Raw genomic sequence first — 25,425 nt, 5'->3', positions numbered from 1 at the left:
ATGTGGTACAGGCTCGGGCCATCAGAAGGGAAGGGGCTGCCTGGTCATGGCTTAGTGTTTGCTGCTAGAGAGCTCCATTACAGCATCTTTTCCTCCTGCTTCTGCTTTTGCCAGGCCTCATGTTTTTTCCTCTCTCTGTGCTGGAAGCTTTCCTTTCTCTTATAGCATTTATTTTTATTGTGTCATTTTCCCTCTGTTCCCCCTTTTCATTGGCCCTGTGTGACTGTTTGTTTAAACCATTTGCCTGCTTTCATCTTCCATTTTTCTTCTCCTCCCCCCCCTTCCCTGGGGCTCTCTAGCTGTGATTAGCCTTGCACTTCCTCTCTCCTGCGCCAGGATGGGCTCGAATGGGACATTGATTAAAGCTAAAACCTTTAGCAGGAGAATTTCTAACAGGCACCAGCTTTGGGGTCCAGCCACCTCTGTGTACTCAGTTCTTGCTCCACTTTGCTCCCTGACCAGCTTCTGAAGCCCTGGGAAATTTGACAGGGCCAAGCTGGCACCTGGCAAGGGCAGTCACAGCTCTTCTGGAGCAGCCTGATTTGTGCCTTTGGAAGTCCTCAAGCCATGCCTGTGGTAGAAGGCAGTGAGGACAGGGTGTGGAAAAGCTCTTGTGTGGGCTGGCTTTTAAAGTCTCTCCTCCTGCCTGTTGCTCCAGGAAGGCTGCTGCATGCTTCCAGAGTGGTAGGGCAGGCGGTGAGTGCTGCGATGGCACACAGCAGACTTTTGAGAGGAGTAATGACAGCCTTTGCAATAGACAGCAAATATGAGGTTGGGCACTTGGGTGTTTCTTCAAACCCTCACCCTCCTTTCTCCCTGCTGCCAGCCCTGCAGCTTAGAAACAGGGGCAGTGGTTGTGGGCAGGCACTGGGGAGCAGGGCTCCAGAGGTGGTGCCAAGCAGCCAGCTAGGGGCTGGCTTTGTGGCACACTGGCAGTCACCTCACACCTTGCCCTGCACCACTAATGCCAGGCAGCTGCTCTTCAGGGAAAGGAGGGATGCTCTGTGCTCCTGTGGGGTGGGAGTAACCTCTGAGTAACCGATGTGCTGTAAAACCACACCCAGGCTCGCCTCCCAGAAACTTGGCTGAGCAGCCTTCCCCTGCAGGTCAAAGGAGTGCCTCGATTAACACCACCAGTTCACTCCTGCAAGAAAATGTGCACCTTAGCAAGAAGCTCTTTACTATGAGGGTGGTGGAACACTGGAACAGGTGGCCCAGGACGGTGGTAGAGGCTCCATCCCCCGTGACATTCAAGGTCAGGCTTGATGGGGCTCTGAGCAAGCTGATCTAGTCGTAGATGTCCCTGCCCCCTGCAGGGAGTTTGGACTAGATGACCTTTAAAGTCCCTTCCATCCCAGTGCCTTTCTATCATCCTGTGAAAATCAGGTGAAATATGGTTTCACTTGACTACTCCTCACTGATGCAGACTGCTCAAGAGCAGGTGAGATTTGCAGGGCAAGAGGATTCATTCCCATTGCAGGGCTGGGTAGGAGCATCAGAAGCTGCTCTGGCTGCCTCACAGACCTGCCAGTCACAAGAACTCAGGTCCCAGCTCCTCTGGGCTGGCTGGTAGCACAGGCACTGGTCCCTGCCATGCACAGCATGTATGTGGCATCTCTGTGGGGACTTAGCCAGCACCTCAAGGTTCACTTTCCATTACAGTGACTGAGTAGGTGGTAGGTTATAACCACAGCCTTGCAGGAGGCTGTGACTCGTTAAATAAGAAGAGCTCATCTTAATTTTACACCTCACAAGTGGTTTTTTTTTTATATTTGTATCTTTATTTGTCTCTCTCTCTTTTTTTTTCTTTTTGAGATGCATGTAAAGAGGCTATTTCAGATTTAATTTGGGCTGATGCTTCCCCCCCCCCCTAAAAATAATGACCAATTAAAAATTGCAATCACAGGGAAACTAGTTATTTGAGCTAAAGGAACAGTTCTTCCCCAGGCATTATATCATTAAGCTCCCTACCTGGGAACTAGCTGCTGAAACTGAGCATAAAGAGAAGTGAGGATGAAGAGAAGACTCTGAGGAAACCTTATGGTGGCCTTCCAATATCTGAAGGGGGCTACAAGGAAGCTGGTGAGGGACCTTTTAGAGTGTCAGGTAGTGATAGGACTAGGGGGAATGGAATAAAACTAGAAGTGGGTAGATTCAGATTGGATGTTAGGAAGAAATTCTTCACTAGGAGACACTGGATCAGGTTGCCCAGGTAGAAGCCTCATTCCTGGAGATTTTGAAGGCCAGGCTGGATGTGGCTCTGAACAACCTGATGTAGTGTGAGGCGTCCCTCCCCATGGCAGGGGGGTTGGAACTGGATGATCCTTGAGGTTCCTTCCAACCCTGACAATTCTATGGTTCTGAGACTGAAAAGCAGGAGTGATTTCACCTGCAAAGGTTTTGTTTGTGGGGAGGGGAGAAAACACCAGAGTTGTTCTTTGTAAAAGAGACAGCGAGCCTGGGTTTAGTTATGCTGGTTAAAGTTTGACAGCATTCTGGTGGAATTCTGAATCCCACCAGCTCTGCTCAGGATTTGTGGAGTCAAACCACTGTGCTGAGGCAGAAGGGAGCATGTGGGGTGGCAGGGCTTCTGGTGCCACCCAGTAAAACAACAACCCCTTCTGCCTCCCAGTCCTCGAGACTAATTTCTGATGGTCTTTAGCTGTTAAATGGCGTTAGGAAAAGAGCTGCTCATTTTAGAACCCTTTGTTACCTACTTTGTCACCAGAAATGAAGAAATTAGTCCCTCTAATGAACAAACACAACCACACAGAAGCAATGGGCTGACAGATCCTGTTTGTTCCGTGGAAAGAATAAACTGTATTGAAAACAGGGGCAGGAGAGATGCAGGTGGAGGGAGGTGAAAGGAAAACAAATTGGCTGCATGCAGAGGTCTGGTGTCAAACGTCAGAGGGATCTTGTTGGCTCAGATATTGCATGAAAGACCATGGCAACCAGGGGCCTGGGGAGAGGTTTGCAGCCCCTCCCTGAGGCTGGATGACAGAGGAAATAGGTGAAGCCATCCACGCCGCGGAGCTGGAAAGTGGCACATTCTGTCCCTTCCTCCTGCATGCTGGCTCTTTCAAGGGAAAAAGAAAAGGAGCCTGAAATGAATGGATTTGTAATTCCCTTAGTCTCTCAGGTGGTACCATTCTGAGAAAGGTGGCTTTGCTCTGGGCAGCCTGATTTAGAGAGAGGGATTAAGATCGCTGCCAGAGGACAATAAGTAACAACATTACAAGGAATTTAACAGCAATATTTCTGGGGGAGTATGGGAACGTGCTTTCAGGCTGCTCTGAAAACACTGGGAAGAGAAGATGTGTTACTGTGACATGGGAGATGGACATGGAGTCATGTTTTTCATCTCAGTGGTAGGTTGGAGACCCTCTTTTTTACCCTATGTGCACACACAGAGTACCTACGAGCCCCTCGTAGGAGTAGTGCCTGCCAGCCTAGCACCAGCCTGGTGCCAGTGGGTGCCAGGGAGCAGCAGCTCAGAGGTGAGGGCAGAAGGGCTGTGCTAGCTCATCCATCACAGGCCATTCAGTCACACCACCACCCTGTGTTTATCCCAAAGGCTGTCAGCCTTGAAGACATCAAAACGTGGAGATCTGCCATGTCTGATGGGTAATGAAATCACAGCGCAAAAACTTCATTCTTCTTTCTGATTTGAATCTGTCTCCAGCTTCCAGCCCATGTCTCTGGTTTGCCTTCTTCACTGGATGAAAGAACTCTTTAAAGGATTTCTTCTCCCATGAAGGTATTTTTATACACCACGGTCAAAACACCTTTCATTTTTCTTTGTGGTAAGCTAAATGGATTGAGCTCTTTAAGTCACTTGCTGGCAGACACTTTCTGCCTCATATCATTTTTGTGTCTTCTTTTCCTGCCCTGCCTCTAAAATGTAGAGGTCTGATTATATACACTTTCCTAGTGCTGTTCTAATGCAGTATGCAGGATAAGCCACCTCCTGGCTTCTGTTTGCTCTTCCACTCTTTGTATACTCAGGGGTTGCCTTAGTGCACATACCTCAGAACAGCACAGTGAGCTCACGTCCCATTGTCCATCTTGCACACTAAGACCTGCTTTCAAGTCTCCATTCCCCTCAGCTCTTTGGGAAACACTTTCTTCCCAAGTGTGGAACATTCACCCTCTGTTGAATTCTGCCAGCAATTGCCTGGAACATCCACCTTGTCCCTGTGGTCCTGCTCTGCCCTGATGGCCTTCAGCAGGAGCAGAGTCAGCTCACCACATCCAAGGGCTCTGATTGTCAGGCTGTGCAGGGAGGGCTGGTGAGCAGGCTTGGCTGGTCCCTGCCTGTGCTTACCCACACCCAGCTGCCCAGCTCCTGGGGCATCAGCTGGTGGTGGTTCTGCTTGTTCTGGAAGAAAATTGTGTGATTGCTTTTAGCTGTAGCTGGGAGATGAACGACATGCAGAAGGAATAAATCACTGCTTGATCAGGAAGAGGCTCTGAGATTTGAGACAGAGGCATCTAAGATTTGAGAAAGAAGCAAATACCTTTTCCAGTCCCCTTTGTTCTCTTTTGAAAGTCTCTTCTGTTCACTGTGCATAGCTGTACATATACATCATCCCTGAACTCCCGTGAAGGATCCTCTCACTCCAGGAGATCCCTGGAAATACACTGCAAGGACACAGGATTTATGCTCCTGTTGCTTAACTAAGGATCAGATTGTCAACTGAGGGCAGCTCCCGTGTAGGTGTTAACTAAGCAGCCAGATCCCTGCAAAAATTCATCTTACTGAGTGCTTTGCAGCTACATAAACCTGCCCAGATGTGTTATGGTGATCATTTGGAAATGGTGGCTCTGTGAAGGGCAGCTTGGCTCTTTCAGTACCTGTTTTTTCTCCTGAGGACTGAGTACTCCATTCTGTCCCTGGGCTGTTTTAAAAAAAACAAGTGGCTAAGAATGCAGGGACAGGAGAGGTCCCAACAGGGTCCCTGGGAGGCTTGGTGAGGGCCAGTGTGTGTTTGAACTTGCTCTGTGAGGGGGAGAAGCCTTAGCACTGTCACCCTCCTTGTTATACTGGCCTCTCAGCTTCACCTGCCCCTGAGTGAGGACCTCAGAGCAGATCTACAGCTTCCCTGGTCCTGGCTGGAGTAGCCACTGTTACCAGGAGAAAGCTGCTTGCAGCCTGCCAATAGCACACAGTGGCTTTGAGTGTTGTTGAAAACAGCCAGAGTGAGCAATCCAAAGTCACACTGTGCCCTCTTCCCAGCTGTAATAGGCTGGGTTGGGGCAATCCTAAGCACCAATATAGGTTGAGCAGCCCTGGAGAAAAGGACTTGGGGGTGCTGGTGGATGAAAAGCTCAACATGAGCCAGCAGTGAGCACTTGCAGCCCAGATAGCCAACCAGAGCCTGGGCTGCATCAAGAGAAGCATAGCCAGCAGGGTGAGGGAGGTGATTCTCCCCCTCTGCTCTGCTCTGGTGAGACCCCACCTGCAGTACTGCATCCAGTTCTGGAGCCTCTATTATAGGAAGGATCTGAAGGTGCTGGAGTGTGTCCAGAGAAGGGCCACAAGGATGATCAGAGGGCTGGAGCTCCTCTCCTATGGAGACAGACTGAGAGAATTGGGATTGTTCAGTCTGGAGAGGAGAAGGCTCTGAGGAGACCTTCTTGTGGCCTTCCAATATCTGAAGGGGGCTACAAGAAAGCTGGGGAGGGACTTTTTAGGGTGTCAGGACTGGGGGGAATGGAACAAAACTAGAAATGGGTAGATTCAGATTGGATGTTAGGAAGAAATTCTTCCCCATGAGGGTGGTGAGACACTGGAACAGGTTGCCCAGGGAGGTGATAGAAGCCTCATCCCTGGAGGTTTTCGCAGCCAGGCTGGATGTGGGTCTGGGCAACCTGATGCAGTGTGAGGTGTCCCTGCCCATGGCAGGGGGATTGGAACTGGATGATCCTTGAGGTCCCTTCCAACCCTAACAATTCTATGATTCTATGAGAGACAGGCTGAGTGACAACACAGTGTGTTTCCCATTCCAGGACATCTTTTCAGGGACTGTATGCCTACACCCATTCAGGGCACTCCTCTGTCATTGTGCCCACATGCACAGGAGCACAGGGCCCTGGGGGAAGGAGCTGGGTTGTCCCCTTGCTGGTGCAGATCCTCGGGGGATTTCTGAAGAGCAGTGGCAGCCTGAGTCCCAGGGTGAGTCAGGCTGTGGCATGGGCTGCTGGGTATCAGTGTTGTCAGCTGCTGATGGGATCTGCAGCCAGGGGCTGGGTAGCTGGGGTGTTGATGAGGGTGTCTGGAGAGGCAGCAGTGCCCTTTGGTGGAGGAAGGGAACTGCAGAGGTGTAAGGGGGAGAAAAGGACAGCAGGGAATGAAGAGAAAGAAGGCTCAGGGTGCAATAGGAGGATGAGAGAGCTGCAGGACAGTGCAAGAGCAAAGAACATTGTCAGTGAAGCTTGGATTAGTTTGATTTTGAAGCTCTGTAACTGTGTGAGTGCTGCACTTCACCTAAGTTTCTTAACTGGGTGCTAGGCTTTTCTGGTGAGACTGTGTCTGGGCCTGGAGCAGGCATGGTTTGTGAGAGGCAGCCCCGCAGAGCCCAGCATTGCTTCTTTCACCAACAGTTCATAGTCATGTTCATGTACTGCTCAGCCCACTTCCAGGTTTCATCTCCATGCTGGTCCTCCAGAGAGAACAGTGGGAGGAGGAAGGGTGTGCACACCTATGGCTGGGTAGCTGAAGAAACCTGCCAGCCCATGTTGGCCCCAAGCTGGTGCCAGGACTGGGCAAGAGATGCACAGAGATTGATAGCAGCACTGCCAGGCTGCAAAGATGGTCTTGGTTAAGAGCTCTGCTAGGTGCTAGGGAACATTTTCCTGCTTGCAGAGCCCTTTTGCCTGGCCTGTGCTCCTGTTTTGGGGACTCACAACCCAGGGCTGCTCCTGGTGATGTCAGCAGGGCCTTTCATCATGGGCTGGGAAGAGCTTTGGCCAAAAAAAGTGGAAAAGAAGAAGAAATATTCCAGGTGGGAGCACGGTGTTCTGGCTTGATGAAGGAGGCCTGGCTTTAAACCTGGCATTAAAACTGGAAGCAGGAAGTTTTTACTGTGAGTAGCTAGGTTCTGGTACCTCTAAACAACTAAAGGCACAACACTGGGAGCAAAAACCTTTGCGCTACTCTTTGCATTTCCCCTGCTGCCGCAGAGCGCGCAGGGCTCGTGTCAGCTGGCAGGGCTCCTGTGTACACTCTGAACTCACTCGTGAGGCAGCACAGCACAGAACAGAGTGCCAGCTGCAGCCTTACTGGGGCACAAGCACGTCCCTCAGCTGTGCCATGGCAGCAGCAGCTCTGTACCAAGACTGTTGTGAAGCCATTTGGTGAGGCATTGGGCCGCAGCCCCCAAGGCAGCTGTGTGCCGAGGCTCGGGCAGAGGAAGCTCCGAGTGATGTCACTTCACAGCATGCCCTTTGGCTCCTGGGTTTTTCCTCCCCCTTTTCTTTTTCCTTGTAGTGGCTGCAGCAGAGGCTCCATGATTTGGCAGCCTGGCATTGCTTTTGTCTATAAATGGAAGCAGTTGGCCCATCTCCCAGTATAACACAAGATAGTTCTGTGCATCAGTTATGCAATCTGTAGCTTGATGACTTCATCAGAAGTCGGGGGAGGGCCAGGGGGTGGTAGGAAAAAGCCTTTACCATCAACTCTGCTGGAGACAGCTGATGGCTCTGTGTGTTCCCCAGAGCAAAGGAAACAGGAGCTCAGCAGCAGGGCTGGGTGAAGGGGCTGGATGCAAGAGCAGCTGAGGGAATCAGGGATCCTTAGTGGGTGCATTTTCCTGACCCAGCTTGGGGAAGCCCAGCAGCTGCCCTCACTCATGGTGCTTGACTGGGTTGTCAAGTGCAACATGAGACAAGACTGGGGGAGAAATGGAAAGAGGAGCAGGGAGGGAACTTTCAAACCAGGGCAGATGTTAAAATAAGAGAAGGAACCTAAATACCAGAGAGCTGCCTTTCAGCAGAGAGCCCTTCAGGGAATATCTGTGCAAAGTAGAGATGTGGACAAATGGTGTTTTCTTGTTATTTCCTCGGAAGGGTCCTTGAAAAGCTGACCTTCATGCAGAAAGGCTGATCCTAATTTCCTGAGCTGCACTCTGGCATAGATTTTAACCCTTTCATTTACCGACTTGGGGTGGGTGCCATAGAGTTACTTCTTTATATATTCCCAATCACACACTAATTGAACTGTCAACAAAGAGGAATCTAACCCTCACCTCAGTTGCATGGAGGATGGTGAGGAGAAAGTTCTTCACAGAAAGAGTAATTGACCATTGGAATGTGCTGCTCAGGGAGGTGGTGGAGTCACCATCCCTGGAGGTGTTCAAAAAAAGATTGGATGTGGGATGTGGCCCTTGGAGCCATGGTTTAGTTGTCAGGAGGTGTTAGGTAGTAGGGTAATAGGTCGGACTTGATGATCTCTGAGGGCTTTTCCAGCCTGGTCGATTGTGTTCTAAGTGACAGAGGTCCTTTCCAGCAAGTGAGTGTTTCGGAATGAATCCTCATTTTCGTAGGACAGCTAAAAAAGGTTCTAATGAGCTGCTCCTACCAAGCAGTCTCTGCCTCTGAGGAAGCTGGAGCTACCCAGGAGCAGATGTAGCAACTGGACCCCAAAAAAAGAGATGGTCTGGGTTACCTGGGATGACACCCATAAGAGAGGTCTCATGAGCACCTATGAGTGGGGGACTGTAGCCCAGAAGACCCCTGTGGACTCGTTTGCTTTCCAGCTCAGACGCTCCAGGCTTTAGCCCAGCAGAGCTGAAGAGCCCCGGTACCACCACCGCCAGTCGGGATGTGCGGGTGGCTTTCCCAGCGCTGGATAAAAAGTGATCCCTACCGCCCCTTCCCCGGTCCCCCGCTTCGGTTTACGCTGGGCTGGGGTCGGTCCCGCTCCTCTCGCTCCGTACTGCCGGGCAGGAGCCGGTGCCGCCGCTCTCTCTCCCGGTCCCGCCGGGCCGCGGGCGGGCAGCGACACCTACCGGCGGCACCGGTGTCTGCAGCCCCGCCGGGCGCGGCGGCTGGACGGGGGTGGGTGTTGTAAACGCAGGGCCGGTGGAGGGAAGAGGTGTGCGGCTAAAAGCTTCAGAGCTGCACGGCAGCCGTCTGCGTTAGAAAATGCCCTGGGTTCGCGAGGTATAGCTACAGAACCAGCTTTGCGTGGAGGAAAGCCGCGGGTTCAGTAAGAACAGCTCCTAAGGCACTTTGTTACTGTTGGTGGCCAGCCATGGCGTGTGGGTCTCTGTAGTGATCAAAGTCCTCAGCAGTTCTGAGTCAGCCAGGTCCTAAAGCCAAGAGGAAGAAACCCAGGGCAGCTGGCCCAAGTGTTCCATCCCATAAATGTCACTCTCACCATAAACTGGAAAGTTTCCCTGGGATGGTTTCTTCTCCTGACGGCTCCCATCCTCGGAGGGTCTCACACATCGTTCTGCTCTGAAGCCAGTTCCCCTGTTTGCTGTGGCTGTCACCTTTGCACTGGAGCTGTGGTGCTCCCAGTGCCTCACATCCAGCACTCACTGCTGGGAATGTGCAGCCCACAGCCACAGCATGGGCTGAGTACAGCCTTGTGTACTTTTTATTAGTGTTAATATTAGGGGAGTTAATTATTGTTTTATTAAACCTGTTCCCATTCCAACCCACAGATCTCCTTTCCTTTTCCTTACTCCCCTTTCCATCCAGGTGTGTGTCATTTGACGATAGAATAAGTGGCTAAATGAAGACTGAAACATAAAGAGGAAGCAGGGTGGTTGTAGGAGAAGGAACTCTTGGTCCTTTGCTGTGGGATGGAAATCTTAAACACGTTATGTGGTAAAATGCTGAGATTCTGGTGCAATACATGGGAAATTAATGCTGCCAGTTCCTGCTCTTTGTCATGTGCACCTAAAACCTTGCTTCTCAGTCTAAGGGACTGTGAAACTGACATTATGGAGAAAGGGAAGTGGAGAGAAAATACATTTCTTGTCTTCATGATGAGGGAGAAAAAGGTTGAGAAAACATGACCTTGAAGTTCTGTATCCGGAATGAAACTAAACCTCGCACACAACTTTATTGCTTGATTATTAATGAATTGTAAAGTGCTCTTGTTTTATCTGTGGTGGCTTTGAACTCCAGGAGAATGGAGGAACCAGCCACCTGCTCCCTGCAGGGAACAGCCTGTGGCTTGGTCACAAGCATCTTTCCAAAGACTCTTACTTTCTTCAAGCTCCAGTCTTCACTCAAAGACTCAGCACTTGTTGTTAATGAGCCAGAATTTCCCCTGCCCATGGGATTAATGAGGCCTTCTCTCTCTCTCTCTCTCTCTCTCTCTCTCTGCACAGGAGCAGCATCAGGTGGGATTGTCTCGGACCACAGGGCCTATGCAGCCTTCTGTCCCACCGGGCTCCAGCAGCGTGGTCACAGGCACAAGCTCTGGGGGTCCCTTCCTGGGAAACCAACCTCAGGCAGCCATCATGAAGCAGATGCTGATTGAGCAGAGAGCCCAGCTCCATGTGATAGAGCAGCAGAAACAACAGTTTCTAAGAGAGCAGAGGCAGCAGCAGATCCTGGCAGAGCAGGTACAGTATCCCTTTGTCTCAGGCACTTCAGTGCATGCAAGCACGAGAGCAGGAGCACTAGAGACTGGGCAACACCAGCTCTGCTTTCTGTGTTTGGTAATTGTCTCTCTGGCTCCTGTCATGGTACTTCAGCAATGGTTATCAAAGAAGAGGCATCTGCCTCTGCCTTACTATTAGCTTGGCAGATATTGCCCAGCTTCCACTGGGAAAGCTGATTCTTAACCTGGCATCTTACAGTGCCTTTGCTCTGGCAGAAGCAGACCCAGCTACAGTTGCTGGTGCTCTCCCCTCCCTCTGACTATGGTCTTGCCCTGGTAAAAGCTATGTATAGCCACACAGTGATCTGGGACAAGGAATAGATCTGGGTTAGCAGTAACCTAGCAGAGAAAAAAAAATATTTACCCAGATCAATTCTTTAATCTGTCTTATCACATACTGGTCTGAGCAATTAAGTCAGCACAAAGGAGAGGCAGCATCAAGGGAGGAGCCACAGGCAAACCACCTTTCACAGTGGCAGTGTGGAATTGCTGCACTGGAGCTCCTGGCTTCTGGAGCTCTTGGGCTTTGCAGTATATTCATATTGCAAATGACCCTGCCTGATTGGTGATGTCTTGTGCACATTTAACTTGACTGCAATTTGAAAGCAACCCATCAGAAAGTCACACTGTTCAGTTCCTATAAGCTCCTACCACAGTTTAACTTGCAGTCCTCTCATGTTTCCTAGATAATGTTCTGATAGGTCAGGAATTGCTTTAAGCTTGGCTTCACCTCTCTTGCTGGGGAAACACAGTTTAAGATCTGGGGCATACTTTAATTGGAGTTAGAAGTGGTGCATGTTGTATGGCCACAGAAATACTGACAGCCTTCTTCCCTTCACTTGGCTCTTCTGGGAAATGGTAAAACTCACCCCCAAGGAACAGGGAGGATGCTCCTAGAAATATTCAGGATAAAGAGGCATGAATTGGTTCAGGGGTGAACAAGTGCAGAAGAGTGAGGGTACAGTAACGTTCCCCCATTGTGGATTAGGCCAATTCAAATGCATAAACCCAGGAGGCAGTCCCTGACTTGGCTGCTGAAGGCAAGCCTCCAAGTGTTGAAACTACAGGCTGAGGCTGCCAGGTGTGTTGGCCTGAGCAGAAAGTGACAAAGTCACATTCCTCACAAACCTTTTGGGAGGTTTGTGCCTAACAAGGTTCTATGCTAGTTCATAACACATACTTCTGAACACAGGGATTAGCACTTGCTTCTTCCCCATCCTTGCCATTCTTTTACCTTCCTCACACATCCTTGGTCTTGGACACAGTGTTTGTACAGCTGCAGATGAAGCACCGAGACCTGTCCTTTTAGTAAGTGTTTAGTCAAGATACCCTAGGCTTTGAAAGCTCTGGCAAACACACTCTCTGATTCTGTAATCAGCCCTTGGTTCTGTTTATTCCTAGGGAATTACCACAGAGGAGCAGAGTGGGCTGGGTCAAGGGAGGGAGGTGTTTAGCAGGCACCTGCTCCCTAAATACCATTCACTGAATCACAAGAGGAAATGCACCTTTGTAGCTGTTTCTGTTCTGGCACAGGAATGATTCAGGGCCCAGGTCAGGATGCAGTACTCCTGTTTGGAGTGGAGAAGTGGGGGAGAGTCTTTTACAGGGAACAGAAATCTCTAGACCTTGGCAGGGCTGGGGAAGGAAAGGGAGTGAGCATGCAGTTGCCCTTAGACCTAGGTGAGCAAAGCCATTTCATATCCTTCCCTCTCAGCCCAAAGACAGTTAAGTTTGCATTGTAGAGGTCAAGATGAAGTGGCTGTAAGAGAGGAGAGTTGATGTTAGGCTCTGTTTATTCCTTTTTGAACCAAAAGGAGTCCATGTGCTGAGCAGCCCAAGTGCTGTCAGGAGAACTCTTCAAAAGACTCCGCTTGTCTCTCCAGAACAGCTTGTTAGATAAGAAACACTGCAGCTCTGCTGCAGTGCTGCTGCCACCAGCCCCTTTCTCAGCTCCCTAATTAACTGATCATCTTTTTCTCTCCTGCTTCCCTCATTTGTTTCCAGCAGTTGCAGCAGCAGTCACATTTGCCTCGGCAGCACCTGCAGCAGCAGCAGCGGAGCCCGTATCCCGTGCAACAGGTCAATCAGTTCCAAGGTAAAAGTCAAATGCTTTTTCCTCTATTGGAGTCAATGCCTGTCCCTGCTGAGGGCAGGTGGAAGTTGATGTGTTTTGTGAAGAGCAGCGTTTAAGCAGCCTGCCAGAAGAGAGGCTGTTGCACACTTGCACATGCCACATGTTTTTCTCAAGGGAAATGGCCAGGTTTGTGTATTTAGCTAAACTTCTAATTTCTTTTCTGCTCCCCTCAGCAGGAGCTGCAGTTTTTTGTTTGACGTTTGTTTTGCCTCTTTGACATCTGGGTTCTATGGATTTATCTTATGGATTTCCCAGGGAGGTGGTAGAGTCACCGTCCCTGGAAGTGTTTAAAATCAGACTGGATGAGGCACTCAGTGCCATGCTTTAGTTGATTAGATGGTGTTGGGTGATAGGTTAGACTTGGTGATCTTGAAGGTCTTTTCCAACCTGGTGAATTCTGTGTTTCTGCCATCTTGTTTGCCTCCACTTTTGTTACTCTGAGGTTTTTCATCTTGTGCCTCTCCTGTACCTTGGTTATTCCCCCTTATTCTTTCTCCTCTTTGCCTTGTTTGATGAGCAGAGAATTGCAGAGAGGTCATTCTTACCTGGAGGAGTGACTGATAGATGCCAGGTGTGGGAAACAGTGAGGCAGCCAAGATGCATATGGAGATTTTTTTTTTTTTTTGATGATCTCAAAACCAGCAGGTATCATTTCAGTACGCTCGCAGGTAGCTGAAGACTGCAAATGCAATCCCTTTGGCGTAGGAAAAGAACTTAATTCCGAGCTGCTGAGCTGCAAAGCATCAGCTGCATGTCTGCACTAACCATGGTTTCTACACAGACATGAAATGAACATGCACTGGCATTGCATATTCACGACAGTGCCATGTAGCTGCAACAGAAAACAAGCGGAGGCGAGGCTGTTGCAGTTCTCACACCCAGGAAGTGAGCAGGCAGCCTGGTCTGCTGGTTTAGATCAGCGTGGCTCCTTCTAATCACCTTCTCATTTTTTATCTTTGGCAGCATAAATTCTGTATGAAATGATTTTTCCCCCCCTCCACCCTCAGTAATTCATTTGCAAAATCAAAATGTGTGTGCAGTGCCATACATTGAGATGCATGTGTAAAGTCTTCCTGCATTACTGTGTAGTATTTAAAAGCAGCAGAGGAGAGAGTTTAGGCTTAGCTTGACAGAGCAAGGAATTCATTTTCATAAATGAACTAATTTAAGTGTAAACATTTCACTGCTTTTTTTTTTTTTTCTGTTTAGTCACAAAAATGCAATCCAGTGCAGTAGGTTATGTGTAAATAAGACCAGAAGGTGGCCCAAAATCTGTTGCATCTCTCCTTTACCTACTCCTTGCCTGATCTCCTGCCTCTTATGGCATGTATGGTAGTTAACAAAAGTAACACTTTATGGTAGTGACTCGTTTGGAGGTTTTCCAAATGCCATTTTCTGATTTAAGGAAAAATAGCTAAAGATGCATTAATTAAGTTTTTAACCTTCTCTGTATCTTAAGCACTTGCTGGAGTCACTGTAAAAAGGATTCAGGAAGGAGGAGGTGACCTAAGTTAAGAAAAATCCAGGGGACCCAATGACAATCATTAAGAAAATGTTTGATGGCATGGATGAAGTGAAAGCTGCCACTACATCTGCCCTTGTCAAGTGAGGTCCAGATGGTCTCTCTTCATGCTACAAAATGTTTCATTTATCTGTCTGTTGCAGCTAAAAGCATTCTCCAGAAGTTAATCCTGCTGTAGCAAAAAGGAGATGTAGCCAGCCTCTGTGTTATGTGCAAAACACTTCTTTTATTCAAACCTATTTCTCATTGAAAGCAAGCCAGTGCCAATAGCAGGGCCCAGTATTCCCTGTTCTTCTGGGATGTTCAGGTGTGTTGCCTGCCACTGAGGGAGAACAGGTAGAGGCTGATTTAAGGACATGCAGATTTCGTTGTGCCTCTTAGTGACCAACTTATAGACACAGGATCACAGGATGCTAGGGGTTGGAAGGGACCTCCACAGATCATTGAGTCCAACCCCCCTGCCAGAGCAGGACCATAGAATCCAGCACAGGTCACACAGGAACACATCCAGACAGGGCTTGAAAGACTCCAGAGGAGACTCCACAACCTCTCTGGGCAGCCTGTTCCAGTGCTCTGTGACTCTCACAGTGAGGAAGTTCCTCCTCATGTTGAGGTGGAACCTCCTGTGCTGGAGTTTATATCCATTGCCCCTTGTCCTATGCCAGGGTGCAGGTGAGCAGAGCCTGTCCCCTCCCTCTTGATCCCCAGCCCTCAGTTACTTATAAACATTTATGAAATCCCCTCTCAGTCTTCTCTTCTCCAGACTACAAAGCCCCAGAGCTCTCAGCCTCTCCTTATATCTGAAGTCTTATATTTACATCTTCTATTCACTAGCATTGGAGCCAGGGTTAATTGTGTGCCTCATACTCTCAGAGCTTCACCTGCAGAGTTGCAGTACGGTAGTGACTCAGACCACAGTGAACCCATGACACAATCAGAGCTCTGATAATTGTTTTTAAATAAAGATAGTAAACACAGGAGCATATTGGCTTCTCAGAAATCAATAGCTCCCCCCTCCACCAGGAAAGGCAGACACAAGCATGGTTCAGTTATCTGCCACGGTGTGGAATTTAACAAGGTTAGGATTTTCTGGTTTCCCATCACTGGCCTAAGGTGGAATAAAATGTGCTTAGAATATTGATTCACTAATACACTCTCCCTGCTCTGACTGTCCACAAAAAACAATTTTTCTTCTTTCCATAGACTTAATCAGTAACAGTGATATAGAAAATCCATTCATTTATGCCTCCTGAGCTGTTAAAAAATTGATTGGCCTTCTAAGCCTGACATTTCCATTTTCAAGGCTTACTTTTGAAAGACAATGGAGATATTTTAAAGAGGGCTTCAAATGGTAAGCTGAAGCTCAGCTGCTTTGCTGCCACTGAAGGAGACCAGTGGAAGCTTTCTCACTTGCTTGCTTAGGAGCTGACTTAGGCTTACTTGAAGAACATAAGGGCTACTGAATCACAGTGCATACGCAGCTTTGGCATGGTAGGGACTAACTTTTTTTCATGCAGGAGGATTCATGTTGTCTCTGGTCCTGGTGGAAAAAACCACACACACAAAAAGGACTCCCATTTGCTTCTGAAGGGGGGAACTTTGACTGCCAGGTCACTTAGAAATTTAATCTCTGGTCCTAGTGAAGTAGGCAAAGGCCTGTTGTAGCCCTGCAGCTCATCTGGATGTCTGGCTTAGGCTTCTGAGTAGGTTATTATCCAGGGAAGCAACCATGGCTGTGATCATGCATCACTCATGCAAACATGCTGTCTCAATTCTTCAAGAATCTGAAGCCACAAATCCCTTTGGGTACACATCCCAAAATTGTCATAATTGAGAATTACTTAGTAAATCATTGGCCTTTTGACCTTCCCAGCCTCATTTTAGGTCTTTAGGGAAATGAGGCTGCTTGTCTGCATCGATGGCATTCTCTGCTGAGCAAGTGTCCTGCTTCACAAACTGAATGCATAATGTGGGCAGTGGTTCCTGCTTAGGGTAGCACTTGAGCTGTGTTGACTCTCACCTTCAAGGGGAGGGGACTTGGCAGGTCAGGACAGAGGCTGCAACCACAGTGAAGAGGAGAACCTTGCTCTGAAATGCAACTATTAGGCAACAAACACATCTCCCAAGGATGGGTAACCTTTTAGATCTCTGCTAAACTTCACATGAAACAATGATTCACTCAACCCAGAAAGCACAGGAATCTGAGATCCTGTGATGCAGATTCTCTCCCTCTACTCCACTCTGGTGACACCCCACCTGGAGCACTGCTTCCAGTTCTGGAGCCCCTATTACAGCAAAGATCTGGAGGTGCTGGAACATGTCCAGAGAAGGGCCATGAGGATGAGCAGAGGGCTGGAGCTACTCTCCTATAAGAACAGACTGAAAGAGTTGAGGCTGTTCAGTCAGGAGAAGAGAAGGCTCTGAGGAGACCTTCTTGTGGCCTTCCAGTATCTGAAGGGGGCTACCAGAAAGCTGGGGAAGTACTTTTTAGGGTGTCAGGTAGTGACAGGACTGGGGGGAATGGAACAAAACTAGAAATGGGTAGATTCAGATTGGATGTTAGGAAGAAATTCTTCCCCATGAGGGTGGTGAAACACTGGAGCAGGTTGCGCAGGGAGGTGGTGGAAGCCCCATGCCTGGAGGTTTTTAAGGCCAGGCTGGATGTGGCTCTGAGGAACTCTGATGTAGTGTGAGGTGTCCCTGCCCATGGCAGGGGGGTTGGAACTGGATGATCCTTGAGGTCCCTTCCAACCCTGACAATTCTATGATTCTATGCTTCCCTCTTCTGCTAAGACATTAATGAAGATTCGCAGGGTTGCAGCTTACCTTCCTCTCTCTTCCTTGTAGGTTCTCCCCAGGATATAGCAGCTGTGAGAAACCAAGCAGCACTGCAGAGCATGAGGACATCTCGCCTGATGGCCCAGAACGCCAGCATGATGGCAATGGGTCCTTCGCAGAGCCCGAGCACGCTGCCCACCACCGCGGGCCAGTCAGACATGGGCATGGCTCCTTACAGCAATGCCTCTTCCAGCCAGCCAGGAATGTACAGTATGAGCACAGGGATGAGCCAAATGTTGCAGCACCCAAACCAAAGTGGCATGAACATGGCACATAACGCAGGCCAGGGAACGAGGCAGCCCGCCTCTGGACAAGCGGTGGGTATGGTGGGCAGCTTTGGGCAGAACATGCTGGTCAGCTCTGCCCTGACACAGCATCAGCAGCAGATGAAAGGACCTGTGGGCCAGGTCTTACCAAGGCCACAAGCACCACGACTTCAAAACCTGATGGGGACTGTCCCTCAAGGAACACAAAACTGGCAGCAGCGAGGTTTACAAGGTATACCTGGGAGGACTAGCGGTGAAATGGGGCCCTTCAACAACGGCACAACATACCCCATGCAGACTGGGCAGCCACGGCTGTCCAAGCAGCATTTCCCACAGGGGCTGAATCAGACAGTTGTGGACTCCAGTGGAACAGTAAGAGCCCTCAACCCAGCAATGGGCAGACAGTTGCTGCAACCACTGCCTGGACAGCAAGGAGCCAGCCAGGCCAGGCCGATGGTGATGCCTGCAATAAGCCAAGGGGTCCCCACCATGTCTGGCTTTGGTCAGCCTCCAACGCAGCAAATGCCAGGTGGTAACTTTGCTCAGAGCAGCCAAGGCCAGGCCTATGAGAGGAATCCCACTCAGGACATAGCCTACAACTACAGTAATGAAGGAGCAGGGGGGGCATTCTCTGGCTTAGCAGAGGGTGCAGACCTCGTGGACTCCATCATTAAGAGCGGACCAGGGGATGAGTGGATACAAGAACTTGATGAGTTGTTTGGGAACCCCCAGTGAATGGGTTTGTATAGTCTGGAGCTGTGGTTGTTATGTTTGGGGGGAAAAAAAAAAAAAAAAAGCAAGCAAGATGGATGTCCTTGGGTCCTTGGGTTTTTGTCTGAGTTGGTTTGGGGTTATTTTGTTCTCTTTTGTTTTGAATCGTGCAAACTGAGCTCAGAAGATCCAGGGGACGATGAAAACGTCAGCATCCCAAGACTTCCACCAAGCAACCTCTGTTGCCTGGCAGCACCCTGCTCTGTGTGTGGAGTGGGGGCTGGATGGGGAAACTGGAAGAGCCAGGTGATGCCTCTGGTGGGGAAAATGTGATCTTCCCCCACTGAAATGAGGCTTCGTGGCACAGTGGTAGGCGGTGGTCCTGCTGTCTCCCACCTGAGGTAACTGTAAACACTGCAGCTTTCAGGGGAGCCGATGCAAACAGCCAGGAGCAAAGCCTAAAGATGTCTGTGGGGGATTGTCACAGGCCCTGGTCGGAAACAAGCTGAACCCTGGGGGTGAGCAGATCTGGGTGAGCCACAGCCAGGCCCGCAGGGCTGGCTCTGGGCTGTCACAAGGGAACGTGCAGCACACATGTGACAAGCCTAACCAGTCAGAGGGAGGTCACCAGTTTCACTGCAGAGTGACAAGAATCCAATCAAAATGTAGGAGACCATGCTTTTGGCACTGCAGAGAAGAGAGCTTGATTATGGGACTGCTGCTGGAAACAGCTGAAGTGGATGGGTTGACTGAGTGAGCTAGGTAGTCCTCTTGGGACATGCAACAGTGCTTCCCTGGCTGAGCACTTTGGCTGTGTTAGCTGCCTGGGGGGCAGAACAATTCCTACCTAAGGTGCTGGAGGGCTAAGAGGTACCAAGAGACATCAGCACAGGTCCTAGGCAGGTCCCTCCTCTTCCTCCCAGTATGTTTTCAGTTCAATTCCTTCCCTTCCAGTCGTTCAGTGGAAAGCGAGGTGAAAGTGGCTGCACTTCCATGCAGGTGAGCAACAGCTGCTGCAAAGGGGCAGGCAGCAGGGAGAGAACAGGCAGGAGAAAATGTACAGGGAGGGTCTGGCAAGCAGGTTGGGTTTCTCCTCTCCTCTGGAAAAGTGCAAGTGTGGCAGGTAGCACTGCCCTGGGATGTCTGGGCTCTCGAGCTGATGTGATATGCAACCTGCCCTTCAGTTTTAAAGAGAGGTTTGGTCTAATCCCTTCTGGTTGGCTGGGCTGAAATTCACTGTTGGAAGAACGAGAACCAGTGGAGGACTGTGGTAAAGATCATTCCTGAATGGGTCAAATAATTGATGCAGCTGTGAGAAACGTGGGGCCTGCCCAAAGCAGCTCGTAGGTAATGGCAACACATCACAATCTCCACTGCGTGGGGCAGTGCTGAGCAGCACTGTGGTGCTGACAGGTCCTGCACAGTACTGAGCCTCTAAAGTAGCTAATGTTCCTCTAAAGGAAGCACAGTATTCCAGTCTCTAAAGGAGCTGCAGTCTGAGGCAAGCTGCCCTCCAAAACCCACCACCTTCTGGAGTGTTTTGAGCTGAGAGCTGCTTCTCAGGCCATGCAGTGGTGCATAAAAAAAATGTTAACATGATCCACAACCCAAAAATCCTGGGAGCCTCTGGCTTAATGCTGGCCATAAGACATGCTCTGAACTGGAAGGGTCTCCAGGGTACAACCACCAGTACCAACCAGTGTACAACTACCAATACAAGCTGCCAATTACCTCCATGTGCACTGCTCTCCTAGAGCCTGAAGATGCCAGGTTCTCAGCTGCTGAAACCCAGAGGAGCTGAGGTGCTCAGCACTTCGTGTTTCCACGTCCTGCCTTTCCCCGTGGAGCACAGCTGGGCGTCACAACAAGGAGTGGGAGCCAAATGGGTCTGGAACCATCTCAGCACCCCGTTATGGTTCTCTTTTGTGCAGGAGCCCCTCACAGGGCTTACCTAGAGGAGGTGAAGGTTATTAGAAATGCTGTGATGCAGGCAGGAGAAGCTGCGTTTTTAACATGGGTGTGAGCTGTCAACCCAGCCTGCCCTGACTGCTACAGTTCTTAAAACTGCTTTAGTTCCACCTCTTAGCTACCCCCTGTCTCAAATACAGCTCAAGGGCCCCTTCCAGCTCCTGCTGAAGATGATGGATGGGTGTTTGCCTGGCAGCTGCTTCACCAGGAGCTGGGTTGGGCCCCAGCTCAGTGAAAGGGAGCACCAGCCAAAGTTCTCAGTTCATCCTGCGGGTGAGTGGCTCTGAGTGGGACTAGCCTGAACGGAAGGGGTGGGCAAAGAGAGAGAGAAATGGCACCCTGAGGGGTGGAGGGCATCATGCTGTGTGTCTGCATCAGCATGCGGGTGCCAGGGGCTGGGCTGGCACATACCTGCCTTGTGCAACAGAGATGCCCCGGGAGGGCTGGGGAAGCTGCAGGCTTGCACAGCACTGGGGACATCACAGCATCCCTTTGTCCTAGTGCCCAAGGGTCACCTCTCAGTGCACAGCTGGCTTGAGGAACACACCCAGCACGTGGCAGCCAAGTGCAGATCCAAGTGCACCAGGGAGGTACAGGCTTTGGTGAATAAATGGTGATGAAGGCTGAGTCTCTGTTGTCTTTGCAAAGCTTCCTCCAAATACTCCTTACTGGGACCAAGTACTAGAGAGGTAGATTTTACCAAATTTGGGGTTGTTTTGTTTGGTTGTTTTGGGTTTTTTTTTCCCCTTCTGTTTCTTTTCTTTTTTTTTTTTTTTTTCCTTTCTTACTATGGTGCTGATGTATATGTCATGTTAAAAATTAATAATAATAATAATAATTAAAAAAAGTTATTTGTAAATATGTTTTTACAATTCCACAGATATCACTGGGTCTACTCTCTGTAAAATATATACATATAAAAATATATATATATATATATATATACTGTTTGCTTAAAATAGAGTATTTTTATTTCATTCCTTAACTCATCCTTACTGCAGTGGGTATTGCACTTCAGATGATGTCTAACTACTAATTTGTACTGTATCCCTGACAGCAATTTTGCTCCATTTTATTCAGATTTTTCTAGTTTGTTTGGGTTTTTTTCCCCTGTTTTTACTTTGTACATTAAGCATTGCTTATTTCCTTTTAACACCTGTACAGAGCCCTGGGAAAAAAAAAATGTAGAAAAAGACCTGATGTTAACACACCACTTTTAAAGAAAAACAAAACAAACAAAAAGAAGAAAAAAAAAAAAAGAAAAACAAACCAACCAAAAATAAAAGATGGTTAATCTGAGTCCTATACCAGGCTGGTTTATAGGATCATCTCTCTCCCCCATCCTGCACCTGGGTGGGTGATTTTCCAGGGCAAGGAGGGAAGCTGGCTTCAAGCAAAGCTGGGTTTGGCTCTGGGGTTTCTGTGTGGCTGCCTCACAACACCCTGCAGAGCTGCAGTGCTTCATCAGGTATCTGCCTTGCTCTGGGTCATGGTGCCCCTACCTCAGAGCAAGGAGAGCTCTCAAAACTGCACATGCTGTGGGGTGAAGTCTCTGCTCAGGCAGTTGGTCCATAATTGGGCCCATTAGAAGGAGCAGCTCCAAACAGTTGCATTTATTCTGTGTAGGGAGCAAAAGCAGGGAAGTGCTTTCCGGGGGGGGACACACAAGATGGAGAGCCCAGGATGTAGGAGCCTGTGGCTGGGATCTGGGGAGGCAAAGTGGGGTGGGAAGATGTGGAGTTGGATGTAGAAGTTGGAAGGAAGAGATGGGAAGACTGGAGGAAGAGTGAAGACACTTGCTCAGAAGAGTTCCCTACAGCATAAGAATTGTGTGGCCAGAAGCCTTTTGTAAAGTGCCTGTGGACTTGCTGAACTTCCCTGCCCTGTTCCAGATAAACATGCCTGCAGCCTTCAGGGCTCAAGAGGAATTCCTGCTTGTTTCCAGCCTGCTGGAGAGTCCTCGAGGGTCAGACACTGGACCTCTTTTTGCACAGCTTTGCTGTCAGAGATGTCAATGTGACTTGGCTCCACCTGCAGCTTTTGAGGTGAGGTTCAGCTTCTCTCCTTAATGTCAGTGCTTTACCATTCTAAATGTGGGTAATGGGGAGATTGGCCCAGATCAGAGCAGCTGCTTGCCAGAGTTAGTGCTCAGCATGGCCTGGCTGAGGGCTTGCTCAGAAAAGATGTGTTCAGCAAGGGGGCCCCTAGGTACTGACTGGTTTAGTTGATTTGTTAGGGATGGGTGATGGGTTGGACTTGATCATCTTGATCTACTGCATTGTCTCATGGCTGGGGTGTGAGATAGACCAGACAAACATCCCAGCATGGCCCAGAGCCCTGGGAACCATGAAACAACAGCAAAAAGCAACTGGCTTATGAAAAGAGTTTTCTACTAAAAGGGGGGAAAGTCATGGCTTAGCAGTGTGAGCTCAAGGTGTGCACAAGCCTCATGAGAAGAGCCTGAGGGAGCTGGGGGTGTTTAGCCTGGAGGAGAGGAGGCTCAGAGGAGACCTCATTGCTATCTGCAACTACCTGAGAGGTGGCTGCAGCCAGGTGGGGGTTGGTCTCTTCTCCCAGGCAGCCAGCACCAGAACAAGAGGACACAGTCTCAAGCTGTGCAGGGGGAAGTTTAGGCTTGATCTTAGAAAGAAGTTCTGCCCAGAAAGAGAGATTGGCCATTGGGATGGGCTGCCCAGGGAGGTGGTGGAGTCAGCATCCCTGGAGGTGTTTAAGAAAAGCCTGGATGAGGCACTTAGTGCCATGGCCTGGTTGATTAGTTAGGGTTGGGTGATCAGTTGAGGTCTCTTCCAACCTGGTTGATTCTGTGATTCTGTGACTGGCTTTGAAGATGCAGCAGGTGCCACCATCATTGCTGATGGTGACCAAGAGGTGGCCATTTGTGACACCTCAGTGTGTGCTGCAGGTGGCCCCTGGTGCTGACTCCTTGATCAGCAGGCAGGAAATGGTGTGGTTCTTTCTCACTGGAGTTTAAATACTGACAGCACCCCTCTGTTGTTTGTTTTTAATGACAGATGAGTCAGTCCTTAACACTTTTTGATCACAGCCATTCTGTCCTGGCTTCCTGGGCAAAAGCAGTGACTCAGAAGACAAGTGGCATACTCAGCTCCAGGCCTTCTCCTGCCCTCTACTTAGCTACTGCAGCTTCTGAGGTGTTAGGTTTGTGTTTATCCTCTAGAGCTCTGGCTTTGTGCTGCTGGAGGATGCTTTGCAGCTTCACACCTGCATTCTTTGGCACGTGAAACTGTCCCTGTGTGACAGCAGTTCACTTCTTTCTGTGGAATGGAATCTAACAGAATAGGAGGTCTGAGAGGCTCTCAGTAAATACTCCAGACCACAACAACAGATCAGCTTGCAATGGAATCATTTCAGAGGGAAAGACTTATTTGGACACAATTAGCAATCTTTGGGCCTCCTCTAATGTGCATTTCAAGGCTGTTGCACAGTTTGGGCTTTTGTCTGGGTTTTGGTTCTGGCAGCAGCACTTCCTGCTGCCCATGGCTGTCCAAAGGCATCACTGCTAGGTGGGGAGGTGGATTTTCTGTCTTTCAGCCCATGGAAGGAAAGATAGTGGGGAATTCCCAGTGATTTCTGTGGCTGTCAAATCTGGCCCTGTTGTACTTTCTGCCCAGAGAGTTGCCCTTTCACAGCTGTGTCAGATCCAGCCTGTTCACCTGCACTATCCTTTTCTGCTTGGCAGCCCTTACTGGGCTCATGTCTTGCACTTGTTTCCTTTCATTCTTTCAAATGCCATTTCAGCCTTTGCCACCTGCAGACACTAAGTTGTGCCTTTTTAGCTAACTTTTGCACAAGTGTCCTCCATTTTCATATGAAAGGTCATTACCAAGCTGGTCTAACACTCAGTTTCTTTGTGCTCAGGTTATCAACCTCAGTACACTCTTAGAAAGACCATAGGCATGTTCCTTATAGAGACCTGACTTAACACCACTAGAACCATGCAGTATTTTTGGCCAGGTCACATCCTCAGAGGCATGGCAAGGAAAATTTCTGCCTGCTGGCTCTAGCAGAAGCCTCTTCAGCATTGCCCTAAATAATTTGAATTATTGGGAGCTTCCAAAATAGGCATGGCCTTGCTTCTCTGGCCTTCTGTAGAGTAACCCCATCACAGAATCAACCAGGTTGGAAGAGACCTCAAGTCCAACTGATCACCCAACCCTAACTAATCAACCAGACCATGGCACTAAGTGCCTCCTTCAGTCTTGTCTTAAACACCTCCAAGGATGTCAGCCCCACCACCTCCCTGGGCAGCCCATCCCAATGGCCAATCTCTCTTTCTGGGAAGAACTTCTTTCTAAGATCAAGCCTAAACTTGCCCTGGCACAGCTTGAGACTGTGTCCTTTTGTTCTGTTGCCTGGGAGAAGAGACCAACCCCCACCTGGCTGCAGCCACCTCTCAGGTAGTTGTAGACGGCAATGAGGTCTCCCCTGAGCCTCCTCTTCTCCAGGCTAAACACCCCCAGCTCCCTCAGCCTCTCCTTACAGGGCTGTGCTCCTGACCCCTCCCCAGCCTCATTGCCCTTCTCTGGACACATTCAAGTATCTCAATGTCCTTCTTAAACTGAGGAGCCCAGAACTGGACACAGTAAGTACTCAAGGTGTGGTCTAAGCAGTGTTGAGTGTAGGGCAGGATGACTTCCCTGCTCCTGCTGGTCTTTCTCACACCCCAGCCATCTGTGCCTGGGTGGGAGACAATGCAGTAGACCCAATTGTTAGGTGAGCATCTGTGTCTGCTTTTTGTCTGGGCTCTACCTCTCACAAGTGCTGTGCTATGGGCACAGGCTCTCCCCCGGAGGCGTTGTGCGATGACTGGGATCTGCCTATGGGAGGGCTCTGCTCCTCTGAGAAGAGTGTTTGGGCATGTGCTGAGCTGCAAACATGATTGGAAAATCAAAAGGGCCTTCACAGAAATGTAAGGTCAGGTGCAGCTTTAAATCACAAGATTTGGGGCTGTTTAGTCTGGAGAAGAGAAGACTGAGAGGGGATCTGATCAATGTCGACAAGTATGTGAGGGGTGGGCGTCAGGAGGAGGGGGCCAGGCTCTTTTTGGTGGTGCACAGTGACAAGACAAGGAACAATGGGTGCAAAGTTGAACATAGAAGATTTCACCTCAACATGAGGAGAAACTTCTTTACAGCGAGGGTGACAGAGCCCCAGAACAGGCTGCCCAGGGGGGCTGTGTAGTCTCCTTCTCTAGAGACTTTCCAAACCCACCTGGATGCATTCCTGTGCAGACTACCCTAAGTGATCCTGCTTTGGCAGGGAGGTTGGACCTGATGATCTCTTGAGGTCCCTTCCAATCTCTGGCACACTGTGAGACTGTGATCAC

General features: G+C 49.5%; 1 protein-coding gene across 1 annotated transcript in view; it reads left to right on the top strand.

Moving 5' to 3' along the window:
• MAML3 (mastermind like transcriptional coactivator 3) overlaps nucleotides 1-18,116 on the top strand; it is a 270,993-nt gene extending 252,877 nt beyond the window's left edge. Inside the window, exons 3-5 of the mRNA XM_054392413.1 lie at nucleotides 10,347-10,583; nucleotides 12,626-12,716; nucleotides 17,125-18,116. Coding sequence (XP_054248388.1) covers nucleotides 10,347-10,583; nucleotides 12,626-12,716; nucleotides 17,125-18,116 — 1,320 coding nt within the window. The remainder of the gene's footprint in view (nucleotides 1-10,346; nucleotides 10,584-12,625; nucleotides 12,717-17,124) is intronic.
• The last annotated feature ends 7,309 nt before the right edge of the window (nucleotides 18,117-25,425 follow it).

Source organism: Indicator indicator, chromosome 25 (genome assembly GCF_027791375.1).
Source record: "Indicator indicator isolate 239-I01 chromosome 25, UM_Iind_1.1, whole genome shotgun sequence".
NCBI classification, from domain to species: domain Eukaryota; kingdom Metazoa; phylum Chordata; class Aves; order Piciformes; family Indicatoridae; genus Indicator; species Indicator indicator.
Note: the sequence above shows the minus strand (reverse complement) of the source record. Positions and strands in the feature narration are given on the sequence as shown.